The 27,233-nt window shown below is 46.5% G+C and overlaps 1 protein-coding gene across 1 annotated transcript; it reads left to right on the top strand.

The window, feature by feature from the left end:
* The first annotated feature begins 519 nt into the window (after positions 1-519).
* On the top strand, positions 520-19,960 carry TNMD (tenomodulin). Its single transcript, XM_077827228.1, has 7 exons — positions 520-567; positions 716-850; positions 10,410-10,550; positions 12,019-12,120; positions 14,430-14,583; positions 17,330-17,502; positions 19,751-19,960. Exons 1-7 carry the CDS (start codon positions 520-522, stop codon positions 19,958-19,960), a joined length of 963 nt encoding a protein of 320 aa, XP_077683354.1.
* The last annotated feature ends 7,273 nt before the right edge of the window (positions 19,961-27,233 follow it).

Raw genomic sequence — 27,233 nt, 5'->3', positions numbered from 1 at the left:
TTAAGCAGCTCACAGAAGACCCAGGTGTCAGGAGGGAGAGAGTTAGAATGGGGTGGGAGGGGCAACATTAGATTTACTGAAAAAGCTGATGTGAGGCACAGCTGGAAAGGTGAAACAAAGGGAGAAAGAAGGGGGGTGATAGGGCAGAACTCTTTGGCTGCCCAGTTTTAGTAAGCGTATAAAATGCTTATCCACTGCCTCTGTAGGTACAGAGTGAAAGCTGTTGTATTATAGCTCACCCTCAGTCACTTTCCCAACCCACAGGGCAATCACTTGCACCCCGTACACCTCAACACCAGCACAGATGCAATAGGCACCACACACATATACACACTTTGACTGGTGCATTATAGACTCCTGTAGTAAAGCAGGCTTCAGCATGACATATTGGAGTCATTGTAGCACAGAGTTTCTCCTCACTGGCATGTGCAGTCCTGATCATTTGTAACTCCACCTCAGCAGTGGTTTCTCCGACCTCTCTACACACACAGAGAGAGAAGGAAATTTTACTTCAAGACTATGGAAAAGAATTCTCAGGAGAGCCCCGAGGTCTGTCACTTTCTAGATGTAAGTTAATGATTTTCTTTACCATTGTAGAATTTCCCATGTGATATTTATTACCTAGAGCATAATAGCTGTCTGATATATATGTGTATTCAACACTCCTTGGAATGATAAGCAGACCACTGGATATTGCTGTTTTGTAATTAATTAGGCAAAAGCATCTAAGACAAGAAAGAAGATCTGCAAAAGATACAAGATCTGTGGATTGCTCTTCTGCGTACTGGTGATTTTTCTTATTCTGATATTTTTTGGTGTCAAATATTTCTGGAACCCGTCACCTAAAAAAGTAAGTAAATATTCACTGATCCAGTATTTTAGTGTGTCAATTCTACACAGTGAGATCAAGCAATCTTTCTACAATATTATATCTATCAATACTGCTAACTGCTCACTCTAAAAATCCATACAATATTGTGATAAACATTTCTTACACTACAGAATATTCATGCTGACCTTTTTCTTTTCATTATTCAGATCTAGCTTTTAGTGTTTTTAGTGGAATATTTTCATAATTAATAATTGCACCAGATGGGATCTCAGCTATAAAGAGTTAAAATTACTTTATTTCACCAGCAGCAAATTTTATGACAAGTACAAAACTATTTTCCATTTTGTTTCAATTATCTTACCATAAACTGGTGGAAAAGTCATTATGCCATCACATAAAGAGGAGAGGAAGCTGGAATCCAGAATGATTGATTGTCATGATTTATATTTCTTACTTTAATGTGTTTGCAATGTTAAGGGACGATGAGACAGACTTGCTTTCAGAGGAGTTTCTGCTAACTGGATTGTGTTCATTTATTTTCAGTTCCTCAGCCTGTAGTCCTCTTATCCCCATTGTGCATATCTAGAGTAGCACAAAGTAGATTGAAATAAAACCACATCAAGGGCCAAAGTGTAACTCTGCTGACTCCACTACCTCAATATTTCTTGGTTCCTTGGGGGAATTCCACTTTTATAGGATCATTATCCTTAGACACATATTTCCTGTTTGATGAGATATTCAAATAGCAGCGATTAGAAAGGCATGTATTTTGGAGCCAATCTACATGTGATAGGCTGGCTACCTTCCCCTCCAAACCTGAACCTCCTCCTGCACCATCTTCCTACCCCACCAGTTAGGAGCATAACAACTAACACACCATCACAGGTCTCTGTGGTCCATAGAGTCCATTATCCTGTCTACAACAGTGGCCAATGCCAGGTGCTTTAGATGAAGATCTGCTTCAAGGAGGACCCCAGATGGTGACCAGTTCATACCCTGAAGCACAAAGACTGCAGATCTTATAATTTTTTAATAATACTTTTATTAGTTTTACAATATGCAAAATACAAAACTTTAGAGGCAGGAATGTTATTATATGTGTGCATTAAACACCTCTTTGAAGGGGAATTGCAACATGTTTGATGGGCATTAAGATTTACAGTAAGGGGAAGTCCTTCTTTTTATTTTAGCCAGTCTATGGCCCCGATTCAGGCCTCTCACATCTTAAGCAAGATTGCTAACCTCTAAGCCAACAAGCTGCTTGTGCTTTATACTTGCCCCCTTGTGGGGAGGAGTTTCTATATTAGGCATTCTCTCAAAATTGGATAGGTACCATAGCTTGCAAGACTGCTCCCCGGGCTCACTCACGCCGAAAGCCGGACTCATACTTGGAACCACAAGCAGATGGGTGTCATGTGTCCCACTGAGAGGGGTCTGTCTGCCAGGCACAAGTCCTGACCTCAGACGTTGAAAAGACACCACTTATCACAACCCACGTAAACACCTAGCAGGGAATGTAAACCCTGAAGCAAGAACATGGACCTCGGCACCAACAAGCTGCTTTGTGCCTGGTCTTTGCCTTCCCCTGTCCTTTTGCCCCCTCCCACCAGGATTCTGTTTGCAGATAAAGTCCCAGTACAGACAGCCTGGGGTTGGAGCTCGCTGAACCAGCTATCAGGAGCTGCTGTCTTGAGCACAATGTGGGAAACCTGGGTTATGGGCTAGAAGCCCAGCTCTCTCAGACTCACCCTGTGGGCAAGACTCACCTCAGCACAGAGGGCCTGTGCAAGACCTAGGCACTGCTTGAGCCGCCCTTCAGTCCTTCCCCCAGGGCTGAAGGGGGATTGCAGTGGTACCTACACAGGCCTCGCACCCACTGTGCAGGGCTGAATTTCACTCTGCGCAGTAAGGGGTGGTGAGAGGAGGTTCAGTCGGGGGGATGCAAGGGGCTTGATGGGAGGAACTCTTGTGAGCTGGCTCTGGTGCTGCATGTGTGGGCATTTGCAATGCTTGTGTCAGCTCTGGGGCTGCCTGGAAGCCTGGTCTTGCCTCTGTTACTTTACTTGACTACATCTGTTTAAAATAAGCTGCTGTGATTCAGAGCCGACATCTGGTAGAGATATTTTCATTCCAATCATCTGCGGCCATAAGCCCATTGCCAAGCAGTAGGTTTGTAACCGAGTACGGCTGAGAGTCCTGCTATGACGGCATTTGTTTGGGCACAGAGCTCCTGCCTGGGGACATGTGGATCATACCTCGAACGCCATCGAATTGTCTGAGCTTCGGGAAGAGCTAGCCTCGGCTGCTATGCTGACCTCCAGGGAGCTACCTAGCTAGCAGTGGGCAGTGAAAGGGGCCCTGGCCTAGTCAGCCAACAATTGCCGTAGCAAAGAGCACTATGAACTCATTGTGACACAGACTCCAGCAGAGATATACAGGGGGCAGGTTATACCACCCTTAGTCAGGGGCCACTCCCTGCTGCAAGCTAGGGCTGCCCCGAGGATTGTCCTAATTTGTGCCCATATTTCAGGAGCCTTTGTGGGGCTTTGCAGAGGTGCATAATCACCGGGGTACTAGTCCTCCCCAGCCATGTCCCCTCCCACCGCCAAATCTACCTCCTTCCTCTCCTGCCCTACCCACAACTTGCCTCCACCCTGGTCACAGCCACCCCACACACTCGGCGCTGCGGCAAGATGGCAACCCAATTTACACCTGTCCTAGGCCCAGAGGGGCCCAAGGGCAACAGAGAATCAGGCCCTTTGTCTAGCAGACGAAGGAGAGGATGAGGACTTCAATCACGTCACTCACCAAAGTTCCTGACATAGCAACTGATTTGGAGTGCAAGAAGCTCCAGGTCAAGCCCCAGCAGCAATAGATTAACCTCATCCTGACACTGATTTCCAGTGGCTTAGATGTGACAGTTTGGTGAAGTGCAGAAAGGACTCCGTTAATCTCGTAAAGGCCTGGAGAACAATAGACCTACATGTGGGATAGCTCAGTGGTTTGAGCATTGGCCTGCTAAACCCAGGGTTGTGAGTTCAATCCTTGAGGGGACAATTGAGGGATCTGGGGCAAAAATTGGGGATTGGTCCTGCTTTGAGCAGGGGGTTGGACTAGATGATCTCCTGAGGTCCCTTCCAACCCGGATATTCTATGATTCTATGTGTCGTGGTACTAGAGGCCCCATCCCTGGAGATGCATGCCCAGTGCAGCTCTCTCTCTACGGGGATGGGTCTGGCTGACACAGGTCCAATAAAAGATATTACCTCACCCACCTGGTCTCTCCACAGATCCAAAAGGCATTGGTCAAGAAAGAGACTCCCCTTTAAACACGCCTAGCTTTACAGTGTGAAGACCATTTTTTCAAAGCACAATGCACTTTTAAACTGTCAAACAGTCCAGGCCCCAAGTGTGATCGTTCTATTCAGATAGGAAGTGTCCCACTTCCTGAAAGTTTATTTTCTTATCATCAAAAAGAAATAAAAGCCACACACACATCTCCAAGCTGCTGCTGGGACCTCACAGAGTCTCTATTGTTCCTCTAGTTACACAAAGCTTGCCAGCCACACAATGGGAGCACAAGCTGTTAACCCTTTCAGGAAAGGTCTTCACCACGCTTAAATGAAAGCTTACGGGGGATGGACTGCACAACATAAACATCACTACTGTATCTCACAGCTACCGCTGCACAGAGAGGCAGGGGTAAAGCAAAAGTAAGGGCGCAATGTTACCCAAATGCATAAAGGGCCAAGCCGCTAGGGATGGAAATATTACTTACAAACATCTAGGAGACTAAATAATAAAAAATAAGGAAATTACAAAGTGCTCAGGAGGAGCCATTTAACATTACAGTGGAGAGTCAAAAAGAAAAGACAGGAAAGACAGAGACCCCGGTCTTTTAATTATTAAAACAGAAGTGGCCAGCAAAGAAAAGGAATGTTGTGTGTGTGCCCTTTGGGCTTCATTGTAATGTAAAATGAAAGCCAGAAAAGTTTGGGGGGAGTTTCCTACTTGTTTGGGTTATTTTAATGTTAGAAATATCAGCTCTTGATTTTGAGTTTGCTGGAGGACTTGAGACCAGTCCTCAATTGAAGGAGGATGCATTTTTTAATCTTTTGCAAAGAAAGATTTTTTTTCCCAACGATTTGGTAGATGTTGAAGTAACATGTGTGTTAACAAAAGCAAAGCAGATTTAAACAGCCTGACCAAACATCCTTTCTCCTCTCAATCGCTCTGATTCCAGTCGCTAGTGATCTCATGAGACAACTCTTTCTCCAGCAGTCCATCAAGTCTTCCTGGAAAATCAGGGTATGCAAGGGTTGAATTTCTAATGTTAAAAAAAAAAAAAAAATCAAGAGTAACAAAACCCATCTGAAAAAAAAAAAAAAGCCTTTCTGAGTCTCTTCATGGGACTTTAAGAAGTAAAAAAGTAGCAACAAACCAATTTTCCCCTTTGCAATTTTCCTTTGGAGCCATGCACTCCACCATCATACAGTAACACTGAAATAACCTGAACCTGCCATTTAGTAGCATTACATGGACAAAACAAAGATGACAAGACAACAAACCGAAATGATTAACAGTGCGGAGAGCTGGTTCCGCATACAAATTCTGAGATGACTCTCAAAACTATCAGTATCTCTTTAGCCCAATTAAAAATTTCACAACTCTCCAAATAATGTGCAGCGAAGCCAAGCCTCCGAACGGGTTACTTGGCCAAACTCACAGGAAAAATCATTCCCCTGAAACGGAAGGGGATTCTAAAGTAAGTCTACAGTATGGTTTCAGATTCTTTCGTGGATGATTTAAAGCACAGCCCGTATTTTGTCTCTCTGAGCAGGCAGCACTTCAACATTTTCTAGCCTTTAACCTAATTTTTCCATACATTAAAATCTAACAGCGGGTATATTTTAAAAAATTCTGAATCTAGCTATCGAGAGATGCTTATGATTGTCAGGGAGACACCGAATATTCTTAATGCATTTTAATTTTTAAAGTGAGAGGCAGTGTGGTTGGAGCTTTGGACTGGGACTGAGGATAGCTGGGTTCTATTCCCTGCTCTGCCACTGGTTGCCTGTGTGACCTTGGGCAGGTCACTTTAACTGCCTTGTGCCTCAGTTTCCCCATATGTAAAATGGCAATAATGATACTGACTACCTTTGTAAAGGGCTTTGACCCTACAGACAAAAAGCTCAATATAAGAGTTAGGTGTTGTTATTAATAAAAGCCCTTTTCCTGCCTCTCTGCACAGTCAGGCTGCCCGGGCTTAGGATTTGACTCCATGAGGATTGTTCCCTTGATAGCCCTGGAGACACAAGCTTCTGTTTATCCACAGAATGAGTACAACCCAGTGCAAGCTCCCATCATCCCCACCCAGTCTTTGGCCTCTGCTGAGAATGCCAACAGGATGCCAGATCCTCCCAGCTGTGTGTGGACATGTTTCTCCTGGGAATTGGATGGAGACCCTCCAATCTTACTTCGTACAGGCCACTGACCAGCCACAGGGTGGTGAAAACTGGCTGCAACTTGTCAGTCTGTGGGGGAGGAGCTGTGCAGCCCCCCACCAGACCCCTGAGCCAGCTTTCGGTCATTCATAAGAAAGGATAGAGAGCTCCAGAAAGGCACCTGTAACAGCAGCCCTGGAGACCCAAGTGCTACTTTTATCCAGACAGGACATTCCGCAGGGGCAGCAGTGAAAGCTACTCGGATTCTACCCCACACCCCCTGTGCCACTGACCTGCCCTAGAAGGGCTTTCTGCAGGGATAAGAGGAGCGTTTGCCTCCCCAAACCATGCATCCCTCCACCTTGCTGCTGAATTAGAGAACAGATTGCGTCCAGGCACCGGGAGTACTGTCTTTTCCCCTCTTGGCTCTTCAGGGGTTTCTGTGTGCTTTGCTTGAGAACTCTCTTTAGAGAGACACTGTTTTATCCTTGAAGGAGAATCTCGAAGACAACTCACCTGCTTTAACTGCTCCAGGAGGATCATTTGTATGCTTCAAATAGCATCTTCTACTATTCAGCCCTTAAGAGTCACACAACAACAGAGACAAGAGGGCTGCCAAAAGCTGGCAACAGCAGCAAGCAGGTACCTGTGAAGAGTAATACAGATTGTATCAGAGATACACGTCCAATGCGGTGAGCTGTAGCTCACGAAAGCTTATGCTCAAATAAATTTGTTAGTCTCTAAGGTGCCACAAGTCCTCCTTTTCTTTTTATTAACTCTCTGTTCGCCCATTTCAGCACAGGGAGGGTACAAGGCATGTAACATACGGTTATGCTGGAAGGTGTTCATAACTGCCTTCTGTAGACCATCACAGACCTTTCTACACCCTTCTTTCAGGCTAAAAGGAAAGAGCAATTAAGCCCCTTTATATGGAGTGATAACTGGAGACAATAGATACGACTGCCCAAGTGGGCTGTGGGGTTTCCACAGGACTAACTGCAAACCCAAGGGTTAGGGGGTTGCTTTTGTGTGAGAGGCAAGAAGCCAGCAGACACAGCCAGAGATGCAGTGGTGAGCATGGCTCAGAAAGAGAGCAGAGACGGAGCTCCTTGGGGCACAGGACAGGCTTGGAAACTGTGAGAAAGGCAACTGCCTGCTGCAGTTTGCTCCTGATATGTTCAGGGCCACAGGACTGAGAGCATGTGCTCTGTAAATAAATAGGATTGCACCACAGAACATACCTGACGCATATGATCCATTTCTCCCTCTGACGGAAACAAACCCACAAGGCCCCTGTATTGGCTAACTGCTTGACCAAAGGGATAACAGTACAGTGCCCATTCCTCCAAACCTCATGCATGTCATTGGCCCTACTTATTAAGATTCTTGTACCCCATTATCTAGTGCACACCCTTAGCTATGGGATCACCACCATGACATCTCCGCCTAAGATTCCATTCCCACAGTGCCAGTGTTTCATCGTCTTCCTTACGGCTGGACAGAGGACAGACAGACACAACAGGAGCTGGCAAGGATTCTGCAGGCTTGGATGGAGCTTACACACCATTTAAAAAGGAACAAGATGAAAAGGACACCCCCACCCCCGTAAAGGCCAAGCACACACAGAGCAGGGTTTCCCTCAGCTAAAGTAATGGGGTAAGGTGGGACTGGCTATAGGCGAGTCCAAGGCAAAGGGCTAAGGTATAGCCAGCTTCAGGCACCTTCTGAGGAGAAGGAAGGAGTCTCAGCTCTGGCCTTCTTCCTAGAGATCTTTCTACTCTGACCCCTTCCCCCAGACTCACCCCCACTCCAGTCTGTCCTTCCCCCAAAATTGGGACTGTCCCTACAAAATCGGGACATCTGGTCACCCCAGCTGTGGTCCCACCACCAGCCAGAGTGAAAGGGTCCCTGCCTACCTCCATGGCCGGTCACAAGGCATTTGCTGCTATTTAACAGTCTGCTGTCTGCAGTGGAAGGGCTCAGCTTTAACAGTTGGTCGGGAGGGAAGAGGCTACTGAACTCCTGCTTCTGGGCCCACACCAGAGGGAACCTTCCTAGCACAGAGCTGAGCCCAAGGGTTGGGGAGGAGCATCTCCTGTTGCTTGGCATTGGCAGTGCCCCCTCTGATTGATACAGCATTGGTGTCAATGGGCCCTGGAGGAAACTGTCGCAAGTCTTACTCAATCTGCATGATGCAGGACTTGAGGCATAGGTGAGCCACTGGTTCTCTCTGTGTGCAACCTCAGTTGTGCCGGGGGGATGGAGTCCCCTTGGGAGCACAGGGCCTGGACTGGCCAGTTTGCTAAATCATCCCTTAATCCACCACTGCCTTGAGAGTGAGAGGACTGAAGTGTGTGGGAAGATGAGGTTTTATACCAGCTCCTAAACCCTGTCTACATTAGCACACCCATTGTCAGCCAGGAGTAGGCTATCTTGGCATAGAGTTGAGAACGGGTTAGACTTGTCTACACTAGCACCTGAACAGTCAACATCAGGTAAAGAATGTTAGGCTTGTCTACATTCAAATTGCAAGTGCTGCACCACTGTAGCGCTTCAGTGTAGACACGACCTACCCCCACGTGAGGGGTTCACCTATTAGTGTAGGTAATCCACCTCCACGAGAGACACTAGCGAGGTCAACAGAAGAATTCGTCCATCCACCTAGCACTGTCTACACTGAGGGTTAGGTCAGCTTAACTATGCTGCTCAGGGGTCTGGATTTTTCACACCCCTGAACGATATAGTTAAGCCAACTTTATTTTCTGGCGTAGACCAGGCCTGTGCTAGTGGAAACAAAGTTCTAGAAGGTGTAGGGAGTCCCCTAGTGGGTACTGGAGTGAATAATGAATCTAGCATTACACAAGGAGCCAGTGGGGACAGCCTAGAATTACTTTATAGATAAAAAATCTGCCTGTCACACAACATCATTATATAAAATACATGTGCAGCAACAGCAAACAGAACCAATATCAACAAGTCCTTCCTCACCCACGCAGCCCATTAACCTTCATCATTCCCCTCCCATTAATCTACTTACCTGACTTACCCATCTTCTCAGAGGCCCAGGAGAATAACTAGGCCTTGCCAGGTGCCTGCAGGTCACCTGATTCCAGCTGTGTTGGAAAAAGGTACATTCTAGAGCCAGATGCCTCTGACTGAAAGTGCGTGACAGAATGAAAAGGCTATTTCGTGAGCTCCTGTTTCACCCCTCTCATTATACAAGAACAGGGTAACATTCAATCAAATTAAAAGGCTGCAGATTTAAAACTACTACACTAAATTTCTCTCTCAAACAGCACAGAGTTGACCTGTGAAACTCACTGCCACAAGATCCTACTGAAGCCAAGAGCTTAGCAGGTTAAAAATACAATCATACACTGATACAAAGAATGAAAACATCCACTCTTACATGAGATAAAATTTACAAAGTAAGAGATATAAACCCATCAGACACGAGCCAACTGCTAACTAAGGGAGTTAGTGAGAAACTTTCCCTCTGGATAAGTTATTCTAAATTGTCCATTTGCACCTTTCTCCAAAGCAGCAGGTTCTGGCCTATTGTGAGTTAAAGGACACTAGACTAGTCAGTTCTGGCAATTCCTAGTAACTTTGGAGAGCTTGAAATCCAGATCTGGATTCAGTTTTTGCAAGTAAGCTTTATCTGTGTATTGGGCCAAACCAAACCCCCAAAATCTGGGTCAACACTTTGTGGGATGATTACTTTTGAAGTACACCCATTACTAATACATGAATGGCCTGAGGGTCTGATCCTGACTTCCTGGCTTGTGTTAAAGGCCATCTATCTATCTTCGTTTTTTCTGTAACATCTGTCGCCACTGTATGCAAGCATGGAGGTTTAAGGTATTTTGCTGGGAGTGGAGTGTAGGATTGAGCCCAAGGTGAGCAGAGCAGCTGTAAAAGCAACCAGCAGATACTTGAAAGCAGAGATAACCCCTGCTCCAAAGCTCTGGCCCTTTGGCATTGGTGCTTACGAACTTTTATAACCATCTGCAGAAACTATGGTACAAAACCAGTGTAACACAACAGAGGGTTTTTTTTAATTGCTAAATCAACAAAAAATAAAACATTGGGATGGACCTGACTGCCTCTGCATATATTTCTTGTCCTCCCAGATATATGATCTGGAGCACACATTCTTTAGCCATGGGGAGAAAAAGAAGATTCTGATGGAGATAGATCCTCTAACCAGAACAGAGACATTCAGATCTGGAAATGGCAGTGAGGAAATTTTAGAAATACATGACTTTAAAAATGTAAGTATGCCCATTTTTCTAAACCTTCTACAACGAGGCAACCAGATGGTCCAGACACAGTGGCGGTTTTATCTGTAAGCCCTCAGGGAGTGATTTAAGGGCCATCAGATGAGTTTTCAGGGGCCTGCGGTTTCAGTCCAGTTTCTTGTAGGAAAGTGTCAATATTATAACTGGCACCACTGTTCATAGTCAGAGCAAAGACACCCAGTGTGGAGGGGGGAAACTTACTGCTATCTATGCTGAAGCCACTTCACACTGGGTATTTTCTTCTCTAATCAGTTCTCTTATGTTAAGCAAGGATAAGACTGGACAAATAGTTGGATAGGACACCTCCACAAATAAGAGTTGGGAGCTAGAGAATTTTTGCTGAGGATCTCCAAGTATTTTGCAATAACTGAATAATAACCCCCAGAGGTAAATACAATTACCCCCATTAGACAAATAGGAAAACTGAGGCATAGACAGGTTAAGTGACTTGTCCAACACTGCCCCGCATATCAGTGGCAAAGCCAGAAATAGAATCCAGGTCTTCTGATTCCCACTTCTGCCTGTACTTTAACCACTAGACCATGCTCTCCCATATATTAACTATCACACCCGATCCAAATTCTTAGTCCTATTGTTCCACCTTTTTGAATTCCCTCTGCAGTTCCATTGCAGAGTTAGTGTTCACTTACCCTATGCAAGCTTGACTTCACTGTAGCTAATAATGTGCTTAAAATTAAGCACGTGATTAAGATCTTTGTTGGATTAGGACTCAGGGAGATCAAGTCCTAAAAGCTGTTGTGTAATGCTGCTCAAGTTAGCCCCATTTCATTGGCTGAGTGAGTGATGCCGCTCCACAGCGTACTTTGGAGATCCTTCATAAGGAAAGATGCTATTCTCCCATTCACTCTCAGGGGCATTTAATACTGGAGCTCTTCACCGTGGGGATGGTGATGTTCCATGAAAACAAGATCTAGTCATTGGATGTATCCTTGCAGATGAATGTGACTGTAGTAAATCTAAAAAAAAATGGCATGTTTGTCTGTCAGGAGAGCATTAAAACTCATGACAAGATAAGATCAATATGAAACCTAATTATAATTCCTAGGGAAATACTCCGTTCAGTGACATGTCCTGAAATCTTCATCTAATCATCTAGCAAGAGTTAAAGGCTGAAGATTCATATATTCAGAATGGCCAGATTATACTTTATTCATTTATTTGTGATGACTAAAGCATGTGATAGTTACAAAGAAATGGGTATCAGGACCGCGTTTTATTAATCCCTTCCTTCAGCTATTTGTAAATAGCACCATTCTCCAAACCCTTTAGGAGATCTTTTTAGTACATCTTAGCACCATTGCTGAAGAGAGTTTGCACAAAAACTAACAAAAAATATAACTAAACTGTGATCCAGTGAGATTCTCCTTGTGCTGCTATTTAAACTTTCACATATCACTTGCCTGGCTGTTGTTGCTTTCAGGGAATAACCGGCATCTTTTTTGGAGGACTTCAAAAATGCTTCATCAAAACTCAGATTAAAGTAATACCTGAAACTATGGAGGCTGAGATACAGGAACCTGAGGTATGTAAATAAAAAATAAAATAAAATAAAATAAAATAAAATAAAATAAAAATCTGCATAAACCACCCTATGTGAAGCTGACTTTGCTAGTTTCATCTAGGAATCAGAGCATGTTCTCATTGGAATTCCATCTGCTCCGTCGTTTACTGACAGTTTGCTATTATGGAAGAATGAGCGTTGCGATGGTTTCATAAAATTATCCTGTTTCAGAGGATTGTTGGTAAAAACGACAATTCAAAGAGACAGGATCAGACAGAAGACAGACAAAATCCAATCAGTACAATACCAAGAATCAAGAACAATAATCCTGTTGTAGTTAAAAGGCCACACGGCAGCTCAGGATTAGCAGAAGCTAGCAGTCAGTCTAATGAGTTCTCCCAGAAAGATCTGCCTAGTGCTCTGTGAGAGAATTATGCAAAGGTCATTAAATAACAAGAGCAGCCACATTTAGGCAACAGTGAATCAGTAAGGCCCTGATTCAGGAAAGTACTTACGGATGTACTTAAATCCCATTGTAGCCAACAGAATTTAATCATGTGCTTAAAATTACACATGTGCAGAAGGGCTTTCCTGAATCAGGGCCTAAATTCTGGGTGGCATTCTCCCTTTGAGTTTTCAATCACAGATTCTTTGGATATTTTGTGAGAATCTAGTAGAGCTTTTGGGTCATCAAATAACTATGATTTTTTAATCTTTACCGAAACAGTATTTCCCAGGATAGAGAAGAGAAAGGGAAAACCCAGTGTGATAAACTAAGATTTAAGATCTAATAATTTCTTTCTGTGCATGGCTGCATAGCTAAGAAAAACACACACTTGGATACTCTGATCAGCAATCATTTCTCTCCTCCACCCAATATCCCAATAATAAATAGATGGTGGTTAAAGCAGATCAAAATCTGAAGGGGAGCGTAGCCCCTTTGAGGGCTGTTGTGATGGGTTTTGGTGTAGTTTAGCAATGGTAAATAATAAATAGCATGCCAGCATTCTGCATATATGTGGGCATTTAGTAAATAGCTTGGTGCAATCCAATGCAATACTCTTTTCTATAGCCTCGTTCATAAAATCTGCATGCCAAAATACAGTACAGAATAATGTAATAGGAGACACATCTGGTATAAATGACAGAAAACAGTTGTGCAAAGGCATCTTGTGAGGAATAAATGAAAGTGCTTGACCACAAAATCAGTAACAGAAGGAGAGAGAATTTAAGAGGAATGAACAAGGGAGAAAGGAGATGTTTTAATCTGAGATTTGAAAGGAGTTGGAGAATTGATGAATCAGGGAATACAGAAGGCTGTTCCAAATGGTAGTAGTTGCAGAGGAGAAGGCTCTTGAAGCAAGACTGGGTACGTCTACACTGCAATCAGAGGTGTGATGTGACTGCAGCACACGTAGACATACCCAAGTCAGCTTTGATCTACCAAGTTCTAATAACAACAACAGTGGATCTGCAGCAACACAAGCGGCAGCATGGGTTGTACGAGCCCATCTGGGACCCTGGGCATGGAGTGGCTAACCCATACTGCTAGTGTTATTGGAGCAAGCTACCTCCAGGCTAGCTCGGGTATGTCTACATGTGCTGCAGTCTCACCTCTGACTGCAGCGTAGACATACCCACTAAGTGACTGGAGAGAAAGGAGAACTAGTGTTAGGCTTAGTTCTGTTGGCTAGGAGCGTGAAAAAAACCACATCCCCTAGCCGACAGAGCTATGCTGGCAAAGCATTCGTGGCATAGGCAAGCCCTCAGATAAGCAAAGGAACTGCAGGAGGCATAGAAAGAGACAACGTCCCTGATTATTCTGCTGTCACGTCCACAGGTGTAAACCAAGAGTAACTCCATTAAAATCAATGGGGCTTACTCCATGGGGCCATGTCTACAGTACACATGCTACAGCTACGCAGCTGTAGTGTAGACGCTTCCTGCATTGACGGAAGGGGGTTTTCTGGCGATGTAGGTAATCCACCACCCCAAGCGGCAATAGGTAGGTTGATGGAAGAATTCTTCCAGCATCTACGCTGGGGGTTAGGTCAGTTTAACTATGGCACTCAGGGGTGTGAATTTTTCACACTCCTGAGCAACTCAGCTCATTTGATCATAATTTTAAGTGTACACCAGGGCTAAAGGTCAGAACTGGGGCCCTAAACCTGTAAGGCAAAATCCATGGAGCTTTAAAAACAGGGAGTGTATGTTTTGCACTGTTTTAACAAGTCATGTCTTTAGCAAAGGAATCTGAGGAGGGGTAGAAGCCGTGGAAGGTGGTAGGGTCTATGCCAGCACACCAAGGTGACACCTCATTCTTCTTTCAGGGAGATGAAGTGATGACAACCTACTTTGAGCAATCCATGGTCTGGATTCCAGAGGAAAAACCTATTGACAACAAAGAATTTCTCAAGAGCTCCAAAATTTTTGACATCTGCAAAAATGTGACCATACACTGGATCCACCCAACTCTGATCACAGGTAAAATTGCCTTTTCCCTCACTCCTGCAGACTCCCACAAGAGATGTCATGTGTTAACCAACCTGCATCTCCAGGAACAGCTTTGCAGTCAAATGAACAGTTCCCATCTTTCTCTCTGAAATCTTGTATGCTGCGAGCTGGCCCAGAACAGGTTTCCAAAGTGGAGTTATAAATCAGAGAAATGAATGTGGACAGAACCTTTACTACTGCCACCACGAGAAAACAACCCATGTAATATAACTAGCTAGGCTTTTTCCCTGCAAAAAGTCAATCTCTCCTTCATTATCACCCCTCAATCAGCCTACCCTCTGTCACAGGAATAAAGAGAAACATTTCTTTGGCACCTGAAAGGAAGTCAACAGTGTCTAGAACAGATGAATGGAAACAAAGACAACTAAATTCTGTCACTGATTCACTGCGTGACCTCAGGCAAGTTATTTAGCTGCTTGGTGTCTCTTTCCGCATCCGTAAAGCGGTGATAATAACAACACTTACCTTTCTAAAGCAGTGTTGAGAGCCTGTGATGAGAGGTACTAGAGTAACGGCAAATACTGTTCTATTATTGAAAAGAGAACTGTGACTGTTGTGTTCGGAGTAATAACTGTCAAGAGTGTGGAGGTCAGTTAGAAAGACAACTGCTCTGTTGTGAAGCTCAGTTAAAGTGGAGGATCAGATAGTTGGAGTCTCCTGCTTTCACCAGAACTCCACCCTCAGGCAGGGGTGGTGGAACCAAAGTGCGCTTGGGGGGACAAGGCCCCCGCAATGGAAACTTCGAGGGGATGATTTACGTTTCCGCCTCTGCCACAAGCAAGTTGTCTGATGTGCTCAGGTGAGGCTGGGCTCCGCGGCTGCTGGGGAAGGAGGCGAGAGCACGACCCTTGGGGCTGGAGAGGCTGCCATGGCATTGGGGAGCAGGTGGGAAGCAGGGTGATCAGGCCAAGTTTCAGTAATTCCCCCTATGCAGACCCCGCATCCCGCTCCCCTCCTATCCCTGACACCCCAACTGCCCCTCCCGCCATGCAAACCACCTACCCCAATCCCATCCTACCCAACACCCTGACTGTCCCTCCCCCTATGCAGAGCACCCACCCTGCTCCCCTCCTATCCCTGACACTGGACTGCCCCTCCCCGCATGCAGACTCCCTCTCCCGCTCCCCTCCTACCCAACACCCTGACTGCCCCTCCTCCATGCAAACCATCCACTGTGCTCCCCTCCTATCCCTGACACCCCGACTGCCTCTCCCCCACCCTGCTCCCCTCCTACCCCGATACCCCAACTGTCCTTCCTCTGCCCTGCTGCCCCCACCTCCCTCTGCTCCCAATGCAGAACACCCACCCCAATGTCCTCCTGCTGCCCCTGACTCTCCTCTTCCCCAGCCCCAGTCAAAGCAGCTTCCACTGCCTCTGCCCACGTGCCAGCTGCCTGCAGCATGTAGAGTGCTACGATAAAAGCATTGACCAAATTCTGACTGGCTGAACATTCCGCAAGGGGGCACCCTGCACGATTAAGCCTTTTGTGGGTCTCACCCACAAGACAGGCTGGTGCCATTGTGGGACTGTGAAGGAACAATGTCAAATCAGAGAGATCTGCATTTGTGCCCAACAGAACCCGTCCATGGGCAGGATCTCCTGTGACTTGCTTTGAAAATATATCAGTTTGTAAGGGCTGGCAGACCAGACGCTCTGTGCCATGGGCCAGTGTCTGATTCCATTAAGGCCCATGACTATATAACGCTCTTCTCTCCATGCACATACCTGCAGCATCCTCCAGAATAACTGTAAGCTAGTGGGATGGCTCAGCAGACAACACCCAGGTGCAGTCAGCACGTTCTGTGACCCCAGGTGTGGTGCCTTCTCTTCCCTAGCATTCGCCTCTCTCTCTTTCCTAAAAGAACGAGGAGTCCTTGTGGCACCTTAGAGACTAACACATTTATTTGAGCATAAGCTTTCGTGGGCTAAAACCTACTTCATCAGATGCATGCCGTGGAAAATACAGTAGGAAGATATATATACACACACAGAGAACATGAAAAAATGGGTGTTGCCATACACACTATAACGAGAGTCAATTTACAGCCCTTCTTCCAAACACTGGTGCAAAGGAAGGGGGAAGGTGAGCTGAAATGAACCCCTTTTCGCTGGAGACAAAGTTCTCCCCCTGCTCCTTCTCACAGCAACACTGCAGGCATTTTTTTTTGCTAGCTTTCCAGTTTGTATAACGTGGAGCTGTCCGTGTGTTGTGCACAGAGAGGCGGATGTACATAAGGAAGTAATTCTTCACCCAATGCACAGTCAACGTGTGGAACTCATTGCCAGGGGATGTTGTGAAGGTCAAAAGTATAACTGGGTTAAAAAAAAGAATTAGATATATTCATAGAAGATAGGTCCATCAACGGCTATTAGCCAAGATGGTCAGGAACACAACCCCATGCCCTGGGTGTCTCTAGGCCTCCGACTACCAGATGCTGGGACTGGACAACAGTGGATGGATCACTCGATAAGTTGCCCTGTTCTGTCCACTCCCTCTGAAGCATCAGGCACCAGTCAGAAGACAGGACACTGGGCTCAGTGGACCATTGCTCTGACCCAACGTTCTTACAATGTTGGGCGTGGTTTAATGCTGTTTTGGGTTTAGTGCGGCCTTGTGCCATATTATGCTAAAGGTGAGCACGCCACCTGCAACTTTTGTCCCTGCAATCTCTCCAGGACAGTTGTTTATAATGATTGTTTCCACTGTTCCTCTTAGCTCCTGAGCTGCATGACTTTGAAGATGGAGGGGAAGATGATGTCCCGTTCCTTGTGACCAAACAAGACGGGGCTGAAAGACAGAATGAGCACCATGTAGATAAGGATGCAAGGCCAGGAACCAAACGCCGGGCCCGGCAGCTAACGGAAGAGGATCTTCCCGTAAATGACTATGTGAGTCCTTGGGAACAATTATTGGGCAACTGTCAATATTTCACTCTCAGGCTGAACTTCAACAGTAGGAACACTCTCAAGCTACATCATCTGGCCTACGTGATCACCTTTTTCTGACCTCTGTCTGCCCCTGACATGTGCCTCTTAACACCTTAGAGGGTATTAAAGCACTGCATTAAAACAAGAATCCCAATAAATGATGATGACATTAGAATGGCGTGAAATGGTCATGCCAATTAGGGGGTTTGTTTGAGCTAATGCCCATAGCGTCCCCAAAACATGGTTAACTCATAGCACAGCATAACAGCTGCAATCCTTCTTCATAATAGGAGAGGCCACAGTTCTTTGGTTGTAATGTCACATTTGACCTGCCTATGGAGAACTAGAGCAGATTCATAGATACTAAGGTCAAAAGGGACCATTATGATCATCTAGTCCGACCTTAATGGTCCCTTCTGACCTTAGTATCTATGATAGCATGGTCTAGTGGGCAGGGCACCGGCCTGGGACTCAGAAGACCTGGCCCAACCACAGACTCGCTGTGTGACCTTCGGGGAGTTCAGTAACCAACTTGTGCCTCAGTTTCCTGGCTCTACAATGAGGATATGCTTCCTTACCTCCCAGGGATGCCGTGAGACTAAAACCCATTCGTGACTGCAGAGTGCTCAGATATTAGTGATGAGGGCTGAGGAAGTACCAAACTCAACAGAAAATGGTGCACTACAAACGGCAATTTCAACCAGTGCAAAGACTTGGTGGGCCACTCAAATTCCAGAATAGTCACCTCCATATGTTCACATTGACTCTGTTAATTGTGTGATGTGCTCATGCCCTCCTTTATGGAGCCATGTTATGACTATCCCCCCAGCAGCAGCATTACCACCTGCTCCTCTTCCCAAGAATTACCCAGTTCTGGTGAATAACTCAGGTAACCATTGGGTGACTTTACTAGATTCTCACTGGATCTTGTGTGGACAACAAAACCAATATAGCAATGTATAGTATCAAAGTGCTGTATACATATTAATTAATCCTCACTGCATCCCCATAAGTGAGGGAATTATTAGTCACATTTTGCAGCTGGGGAAACTGAGGCACAGAACAGTTAAATGATTTGCCCAGCGAGTCGTAGACAGGATTGCACCTGAGAAATCCCTGGCTCTCAGTCTTGTGCTCAGACTTTGAAGCAGCAGCATTTCTAAGACAAGCTGACCATCTTGCTTTGGGTCCTGTTCCTTCTAGGGCCAAAGAGAACCAGGTGAAATAAGAACCGATTCAAACCTCTATCCAAACCTGGAACCATGCCCAAAATGAACCTTCAGAAAACCCGGATTGTCATGGTCACACCTGCCTGGAGAACCGGGGAAAAGCTGTTCCTGCTGTGCTCCAGGCACTGGAATCCATGAGTGCTTTAGTCCAGAGGGGTTCGGTTAGCTCAGATCTAGCATCCGAACTTTGGGGTGCTGCCCCGAACCTCTGACCCAACACTCATTCCATTGCCAGCTAGCAGACTGCTCAGAAATGCTGTCAGATTTCAGGGGTCTCCCAATATTCAAAGCCCCTCTCCTGAATTTAAGCACTACTGAATGGGCCCTCTTCCCCTTGTCACTCACGTACTATGACCATCCCAACCCACACTCTGCCCCCTTCCCCAGTCCCTCATGGCTCTGCCTCTCTTCCCATTCCCAAGCTCCCAGTGGTTCTGCTCCTCTCCTCACAGGGACTTAGTGGCTTTCCCCAGCCTGCTGCTTCTCTGCTCTCCCTCCTGGTACCCTCTGCTGCTTCCCCACAGCAGGCCCATTGGAAAGAAGGGGCAGAAGCACTTCTTGAAGCATGGCCCCCTCTTGGAGGATAGGGAGCATGAAGCTGGCAACAAGAGGACTGGGAAGGAAAGGGATGGGAGGAGGCTGGGATGAACCACCAGCCAACAAGCAGAAAGTGAGGTCCAGGGTTCAGATTAGTCAGATGCCATCACGAGTGTCCAGGGGCTGAGCTCTGAGCTGGGAGAGATCTGGCTTGGCCTCCCAGCCCTGCTGCTCCTGGGGCCTGGCTGTGCTCCACTGGACTGGGGTATAGGTGCTGGGTTCATCTGACGGCAGCATTTATGGCAGCATAAGCATCCCCCAAGCGTTTGTGGGGGCTAGTACCCCGGCGGCGCAGCAGCAGCTCCCCATAACTGCCCCCAGGCTTGTGCTCTGCCCCCGGCACTTTCTCCCTCCCACCCTCTCCTGGTTGTTTTCTCTTGCAGACGGAGAACGGACTTGAGTTCCACCCCTTGTGGGATGAACGAGGCTACTGCTGTGCTCAGTGTCGCCGCGCCAACCGATACTGCCAGCGGGTGTGCGAGCCTCTGCTGGGCTATTACCCATATCCCTACTGCTACCAGGGAGGAAGGGTTATCTGCAGAATCATCATGCCGTGCAACTGGTGGGTGGCACGCATGTTAGGGAGAGTGTAGGGCCACACAACTGCTGAAGCAATGGAACTATAACCAATGTATGCCCTGGCTGTATAGAGGGGACCCTATTGTATGCTGCTGCTCAGCTAGCCTCCCTGTATTACAAGCCTGTAAAATGCAGGCTGTTAACTCCTTGATTCCTGCTGCGTGCTCCAGCCACTCCTGGCTGAGCGCCCCGCCTGTCCTGCTGTTCTATTCTGTTCGATACCGCGTCAGTCCCTGCAGCATCTGCGCTCCTGCTGAGCACAGCCGGTGCGACCTAAGGTTCCCTTGCTTGCGGTGAAGTGTTCATGGACAGCAGGCAAAGGATGAACGGACAGGATTGTATCTGTGTTTAGTCCTAAGAAAGGAGCCAAACAATAAACGTTTTCTATGAGCAATTGCAAAGGAAAGTCATTTAGACTCAGTCTGTGCTGCTTAGTGGGTCTGACAAGGGAGCTCACTGTGCAGCTCCAGAGCCAGCTAACACGTGGAGCTCAGGTGGCAGGTCCCTCGCTGGGCTCAGCTAGCCACGGTCATACAAAGGCGAGTGAGGGTTACAGCACAGTATCCATATCACTGTTTGTGCGAGATCGCATACAGATTGACGACACCGAGCTGGCCATTCCCTCAGCACCTCTCTAGAGACAGAAACCTTCCCAGGACTCCCTAGGCACTTAGTTCACCAGAAATCCAGGTGCTGGGGGGGTCGCATGCTGGCACTCTTCCCTCCGAGTCAGCATCTCAGCGCGATGTTAGGGGCTGTGGTAGATGCCTTCATCTGGCTGAGATACTGGAACAGGTATCCCATTTGTAGTCTTTAAAATAGCCCATGACACTTCTCACAAGTCCTGGCCAGTTTCCTGCTTATGCAATTGCATTCTGCCTTCTCACATTCCCCCTGCCTTTCCAGCTGAACACAGTAGTCTTCACTTCCATTCCTAAGGAAAAAACTGCCCCTACATTCAGGTTACTGCATATTTATCCACTATGGGGGCTGTACACTTTCCTCCAAAGCATCTGCTGCCTGCCACAGGTCACAAGGCTAGATGGACCATGGATCCGACCAGGATGTAAATTCCTACATTCTTACTTAAAAAACGTTGTGCAGCATCGCTGGTGCAGAATGACTGCCTCCCTCCACAGCCCAGGTGGCTGTGGGGCCTAGAAAGAGCGCAGGGTACAGATGCTACAGTAGCCATATCACTGGCCTAAACCACAAGCAGGTACACAAGGAGGAATCATGCTGCATAGGGAAGCCAGACACAACCAACTAAGTGCTTTAAGCAATCAGCAGCAGGTTAGATCTGCAGAACAACGATAGGGCATCTACATCTGCCAGGGCAATTACAAAGAGGGGTAACCTGAGTGCTGAGAGGTAAAGAAAAACCACTTGAAACTGCTGTCCCACCCTGAGCAGATTGTGGATGGGGGATCACGGAAGAGGCAGACAAACTTCCACACATCAGAGGCTGCAAGTTGGGCCGTACCTACTCCAAGGAAGCTCTCACTAAATGAGGGCATGGTAAGCCAATACATGGGCCCCATTGTCCATGTAAAGAGAGGTCACCAAAGAATAATACTCAGTACTACATAGCACCTCCCATCAAGGAGCTCATCCCCTTTACAAACATCAAGGAATTCACCCTCCCAGCCCTGGGAGGCAGGGATGTATTGCCTGCTCCAATGCTTTAAATCACAATGATACCACCTAGTTCTTAAATAACCCCAGAGATCACCAAGTAGTTTACCAGGGAAGTCAGTATCATTATCCCCATTTTACAGATGGGCAAACTGAGGCACAGAAAGGTGATATGACTTGCCAAAGGGGACAGCTGGTTGGAACAGAACCACATCTCCTGAGCTGCAGTCCAGGGCCCAATCCACTTGACCACCCTGCTTCTATAGGATCATCTCTCCTCTACACGCAGATTGCCTAGCAACTTGGATGTCCCCTCTACTGCCTTCAAAGGAACAAGGCCCTATAGATACAAAACCAAGTACCTTGGCCACCTTCCTCCCTGTCCCCATTGACTTCAAAAAAATAGATACAACTTTTAAGCTGTCAGGACTAATCACATACAAAATCCATTCAGGGTGTAGCAGTGGTATGGGTTAACAGTCAACAGCCCTTATTTTTTTTCTTCATTTGATTTTTTGTTTCACTCTTTAAAGCACTTGTTTTAGTAAAAGGAGGAGTGTTTTGACCACAGGACCGGTATGGTAGAGGATGGGCAAATGGGGATAGAGCAATACACCCTTATAAAGTAGGAGAGACTAGCATACACTCTCCCATGCTTCATTTTTTTTTACATAAAACCTTGAAGCTACATTACCACTGTTCTTTTTCATAACAGTTACTGAATTTCCTACAACATAAAGTCTCACTTACTGCTGAGAAACCTTAAAAAGTCTAGTGGGTCCATTCAAATGAGCCTCCAAACCCTCAGCTCCACATCTCTTAAGCTTCTCTAAATCTCCTTGGCTTACAGACTGGGCTGGAGGTGTCAAGAGATTTCCACTGAACTAGAGTTTTATACCACTTTCATTTCCATGGCATCCAAGCACCTAATTCCTGGTCCCAGGTGGACCGGAAATTCCATGAGACTGGCCTCCACCATGGGCTTGGCCTAGACTAGGGACATTTACAAAAATGTCTTGCACTATGGCTCAAACATTGCAGCTCCATCAGTGGTAACAAGGTTGGAAGCCCTACAGTAGCCAAGCAGCAGGAATGTTAAGCATCAGCTCGTTCACAGCAGTTTTTATCAAGTGTACTTCAAAGGCTGGCAGTGGCAGCAGTCAGAAGCTCTTCCACAGGAGGGCTCCCAACATTAATAACCTCAGGGGAGCTGAACCAGTGTCTATTACTGTTATCATTTGTATTGCATTAATGCCTAGGAAACCTAGTTATGGACCATTGTGCCAGGCACTGTACAAACAGAACAAAAAGATGCCCCCTACCCCAAGGAACTTACAGTGTAAGAGAGAGGGGCATTTTTGAAAAACAGTATAGCCAGAGATCTTTCAGAGTTTCATCTGTTTCTTAATTTAGTCGGGGACCAGAAGTGAAGAGGCACGTGCAAACAAAAGGGAAACAATTGCTAAACTTTTCCAAGCCTCAACAATGTTTCAGTTCAAGTTTGAAAGACGGTTAAATCAGTTTATATTACTTTTAGCCGGTTCACCCATCCATAGGCCTCATTTGGAGGCATTTCTTTCAGATGAACAAAGACATGGAACTCATGCCAAGATGAACAAAGACATGGAATTCTGTCATCAGGCTGATTCTGTCTTGCATTCCCAGGACAGGCTGCGCTTCTCTCTTGGATTTTCACCCTGCCTTGCATGAAAGAAAGAAAGAAAAAGCCCTTTCATTGTATCATCATCACTGTGGACTCACAATCCCCTTGTAAGATTCTGAGTCATGGCAATGATCAGTCTCTAGCTCTCAGAGAATAAGCTGTTCTCTGTCTGGGCTGCTCAGAGCTATTTTGCACTGATTTATGCAACTCCCAAAAGAAAATCTATCCCAGAGCTATGTGTCAGACCCAGGGTCTGGCTGGACATAGAACTGCTACCTTGGCTCCTGCCATCTGAAGCGCAAATCTTAATGAGGTGTATCTGGGTGGTCTCTGTTCCAGTCACTTGGTTCATGTCAGGGACTATGGGGATCCTTCTGTACCCTAGAGCAGAATTTCTTTATTCCTTTCTTTAAATTCTATTTATAAGCCTGTGTGGTGCTGTCAGACAAGTGTTTCCATCAAAGGAAACCCAAGGTATGCTGCTCACTGCTCTAAATCTCAAGGAAAGTAATATCACAGAGTTAAATCCAGAGAGCCGCTTGTTAACATCATCACTGGTGCCACACATCAAAGAGGGACGAGCAACGATAAACGGCCTCGCTGGAGCACTTACGTTAATAATCCAGTGCAATCCCACAATGCCTTCCCAACGTGACTTCAAGTAAGACATGAAACTGCGCTTGAATCCTATTGAAAATTTTGGGGCTCATTGACATAGCTCGCTCCTGGGCACAGCGCAGGTGACAAAGGTGACTCCGAGTCACCCTCCAGCTTCCCACAATTCTGGCGGTAGCCAGGGGCCAATCAAATTAGAGCGGCATGAAGGGTGCTCTAATTTATGTCAGCTTGTAGTGGGCTCCCCAAGGGACTCTTACGTCAATGAGGAATCTCAGCTGTCCCACTGGGGCTGCTTTCCAGCTAGTTCGCATTGCCCATGCAGCGCAAAGCAGCCAGAAGTAGAGTGAGGATCTACCCGCTAATTATTTATTGATGAATGAGCAACTCAGAATCTGGTGGATTCCTGAACAGAGCGGCCAAGCCAGAGCTCAGCTGTAAATTAAGTGAAAACACATGAGGCTAGCAGAGGCATTGAGGGGCATCAACAGGAAAACAAAAAACTGATGGGGAGTAGGGGGAGCAGAGAGAACACGTCTCCTTCAGACCTCCCAGGGCTGCACTTATGAACCAACTCTCATTTCAGAGACCAGGCTTCTACTGTGAAACTCTGCTCCATGCTCAGTGTGTGACCTTACCCCCTCTCTGTACCTTTTCCTTCATCTGGAAAATGGAATCCCCATCACCTCTGCAAAGTGCCTGGAGATCCTTGAAGGAACAAAATACAATATATTCCTTATTCTTCAGGTTCATAAAGTGCCTGCATTCTCCCTGCACCCCACCCTCCATCACATAAATCTAGTATGTTAGCAACACCTATTCAAAAATAAAGTCTTTCTGCTGTGGTACAAGTTGCCTTTAACACATTCTGAGTATTTGAGCGACATTGGCCCCTGCTTAGATTATTAAGCTCCTGGAGGCAGGGACCACCTTTGTGATGTGTGTTTGTACAGCACCTGGCATGACGGGTCCTGCTCCACACCTGGAGATCCTAGGAGCTATGATGATACAAAGAATAAATAATAATTGCCGCATTCAAGTCATCCATCCTGCTCTCATGCACTATGTTTCTATTACACATTTTAATGATTAGTCTAGGTATTTATACCACACTTGTTGGCCCGGCATCTGAGCACAGCATCCCTCGTTAGCAAACCCACAAAATGAGGAGGGGTGGCTGGGGTTTCCCCCTCTGAAGAGGATTCAGAAAGGAAAGTGGGAGAATTCCAGATGGACAGGCTCTGAAATCAATATGCTCTCTCGGTGCTGCTCTCTGCTGGCCATGGGGTGGAACTACAGCTATTTCAGAAACTGAATTCAGAAACCTTTCCTGACATATAAATATTGTATGGAAAAACATACCCGCATATACAGACCCTACATCCCCATCAGTTACACCCCATAACAGGAGAGCAAAGGAAAGACTGCAATTCAGAAGTCAGCCGGGGCAGGGTGCAGGAGACTAGCCCTGTGATTTGCACAAACTCATGCTCAGGTGGCTCTCTCTGGAGTTGAAGTCAGAGCTGTTGCCAAAAGGCCAAGTATGCAGAGTAAGAGAAGACAGCAATGTCAGGGGCGAGTGCTCATGGCTTATTTATTTCAGCTACATTCAGGACAAAGGAACAACATGTGAAAGCCACCGTGGAGCAAGATAAGGGGCTCCTTCCTTTTTTAACTCACCTAAGCAGCATTAGCATACGCTCTCACCTGCAACAGCTGTTACAGCAGCTTCTCACTAGCGGCCCTCGATTGCTACTCAACTCCTGCTGCTCCCTGCTTTGGACCCCGCAACAGAAGGTTTTAGAACAGGCAGGAATGTGGAGCATCCTTGTCGAGTCACAGCTTCCACAACTTACCTCAGTGCACATTTCTAATGCCCCCATCCCCAAAGGTGCTTGGCACTGTAAACTCATCAGTAGGATTTCTGAGCCAGCTGAAACCCACTGTGCAACAGCTGATTTATGACAGGTCACCAGCAGCATCCCAACAGAAGGAGGAGAAGCAAGAGTCCAGCATGGCGGGATCAGTTCTGATGGGTCCGCAGAGCCTGCTCCAGAGCTGGAACCCCAGCAGCTGACATTGCCTGTGCTCTTCCAGTGTGAACAGAGGCACGGAGCCAGGCGAGAGGGGTATGTCACATTGATCCTATCACCAAAAGGAGGAGGTCTGGAAGGTCTCAGGGGAGTAACTTCAACAGGGCCAATTTTTTAACATGAAATGTATTCTGGAAAGTACCAGAATCCACACGGGGTGTGACACACGTAGCACAAAGACACACCTCTGTAAAAACATACCTCAATGCTGGCCTTGGGAGACTGCCTCTAAAGCTTATAGCAGGTCACACTCCACATTCCTGCAATCCTAAGTGTCTCTGCTGAGACTTTCCAACAAGAGGGCCGGTTAGTGCCGACTGTGGTGGTTTAATCATGTGGCCACCTGGCCTAAGTAAATCTAAGAACCGCATCATCATTGAGGTAAGCCACAAACCAGCTGTCAGATCACAGTGAACGTCAATCAGCACGAACTTTAACAGCAAAGGATAGCATGAGGTGATTAGCACCAAATAGGATCCAATGTGTGGCAGGACTTTAGATACAGCCCCCAAAGGGACCAAAATAACTTGCACAACCACCACTTGAGGACTTGTCTCACTGAATAGGTAGGGCGCAGCATGCTGGAGTGTGAATCTGCCCCGCGTTAGCTAGTGGACACTGCTACTGCACACTAACACTTCCCTGATGCTTTCCGATCCACTCCACTGTGAAACGGAAGCAGACCAAAGTGCATCAGGGAACATTTTAGGCATGACAGCAGGGTCCACGTGGATAGTGAGTGCGCAACAGGCTAATGCACTGTCAATTTCACAAGCAGAAAGATGGCGTGCAACTGTTCATCTAGACAAACCCTGTTGATTTTGAACCAGATTAAACTAGGGCTGCACTTATTGGCCTATATGGCGCAGCACACAAGCCAGCCGAAAAGGAGTATGTGCAGGCTCATGTCTTTGCACAGGCTTTCCGATGGACACAGCTTCAGTTAGACACGTCCCTCCATTAGCATGTTTTTATCCAGGCTGTCCAGTCGTTAGCTGTAATTGGACAACGTCTATATTGTTATGTTAATGGTCAAAAGTGCTAATGCACTTTGCCTTGCCTTGAAAACCCTGGAGGCTTTTTAACAAAACCATCTGGGAACTGACATGCAAGAGTTTGATTTATTCTCTGACACTAAATGGAATATTAAGTTTTGTAGTCAGAAATGAAGCCAGTTTAATGGGCTACCGCTAACAAAAGAACTAAGGAGCTGCCATACCGGGTCAGACCATGGTATCCTGTCTCTGGCAGTGATCTGTAACAAAGCTTCAGGGGGTGTAC

This window comes from Eretmochelys imbricata, chromosome 9 (assembly GCF_965152235.1).
Source record: "Eretmochelys imbricata isolate rEreImb1 chromosome 9, rEreImb1.hap1, whole genome shotgun sequence".
Taxonomy (NCBI): domain Eukaryota; kingdom Metazoa; phylum Chordata; order Testudines; family Cheloniidae; genus Eretmochelys; species Eretmochelys imbricata.
This window is presented reverse-complemented; position numbering and strand designations above follow the sequence as displayed.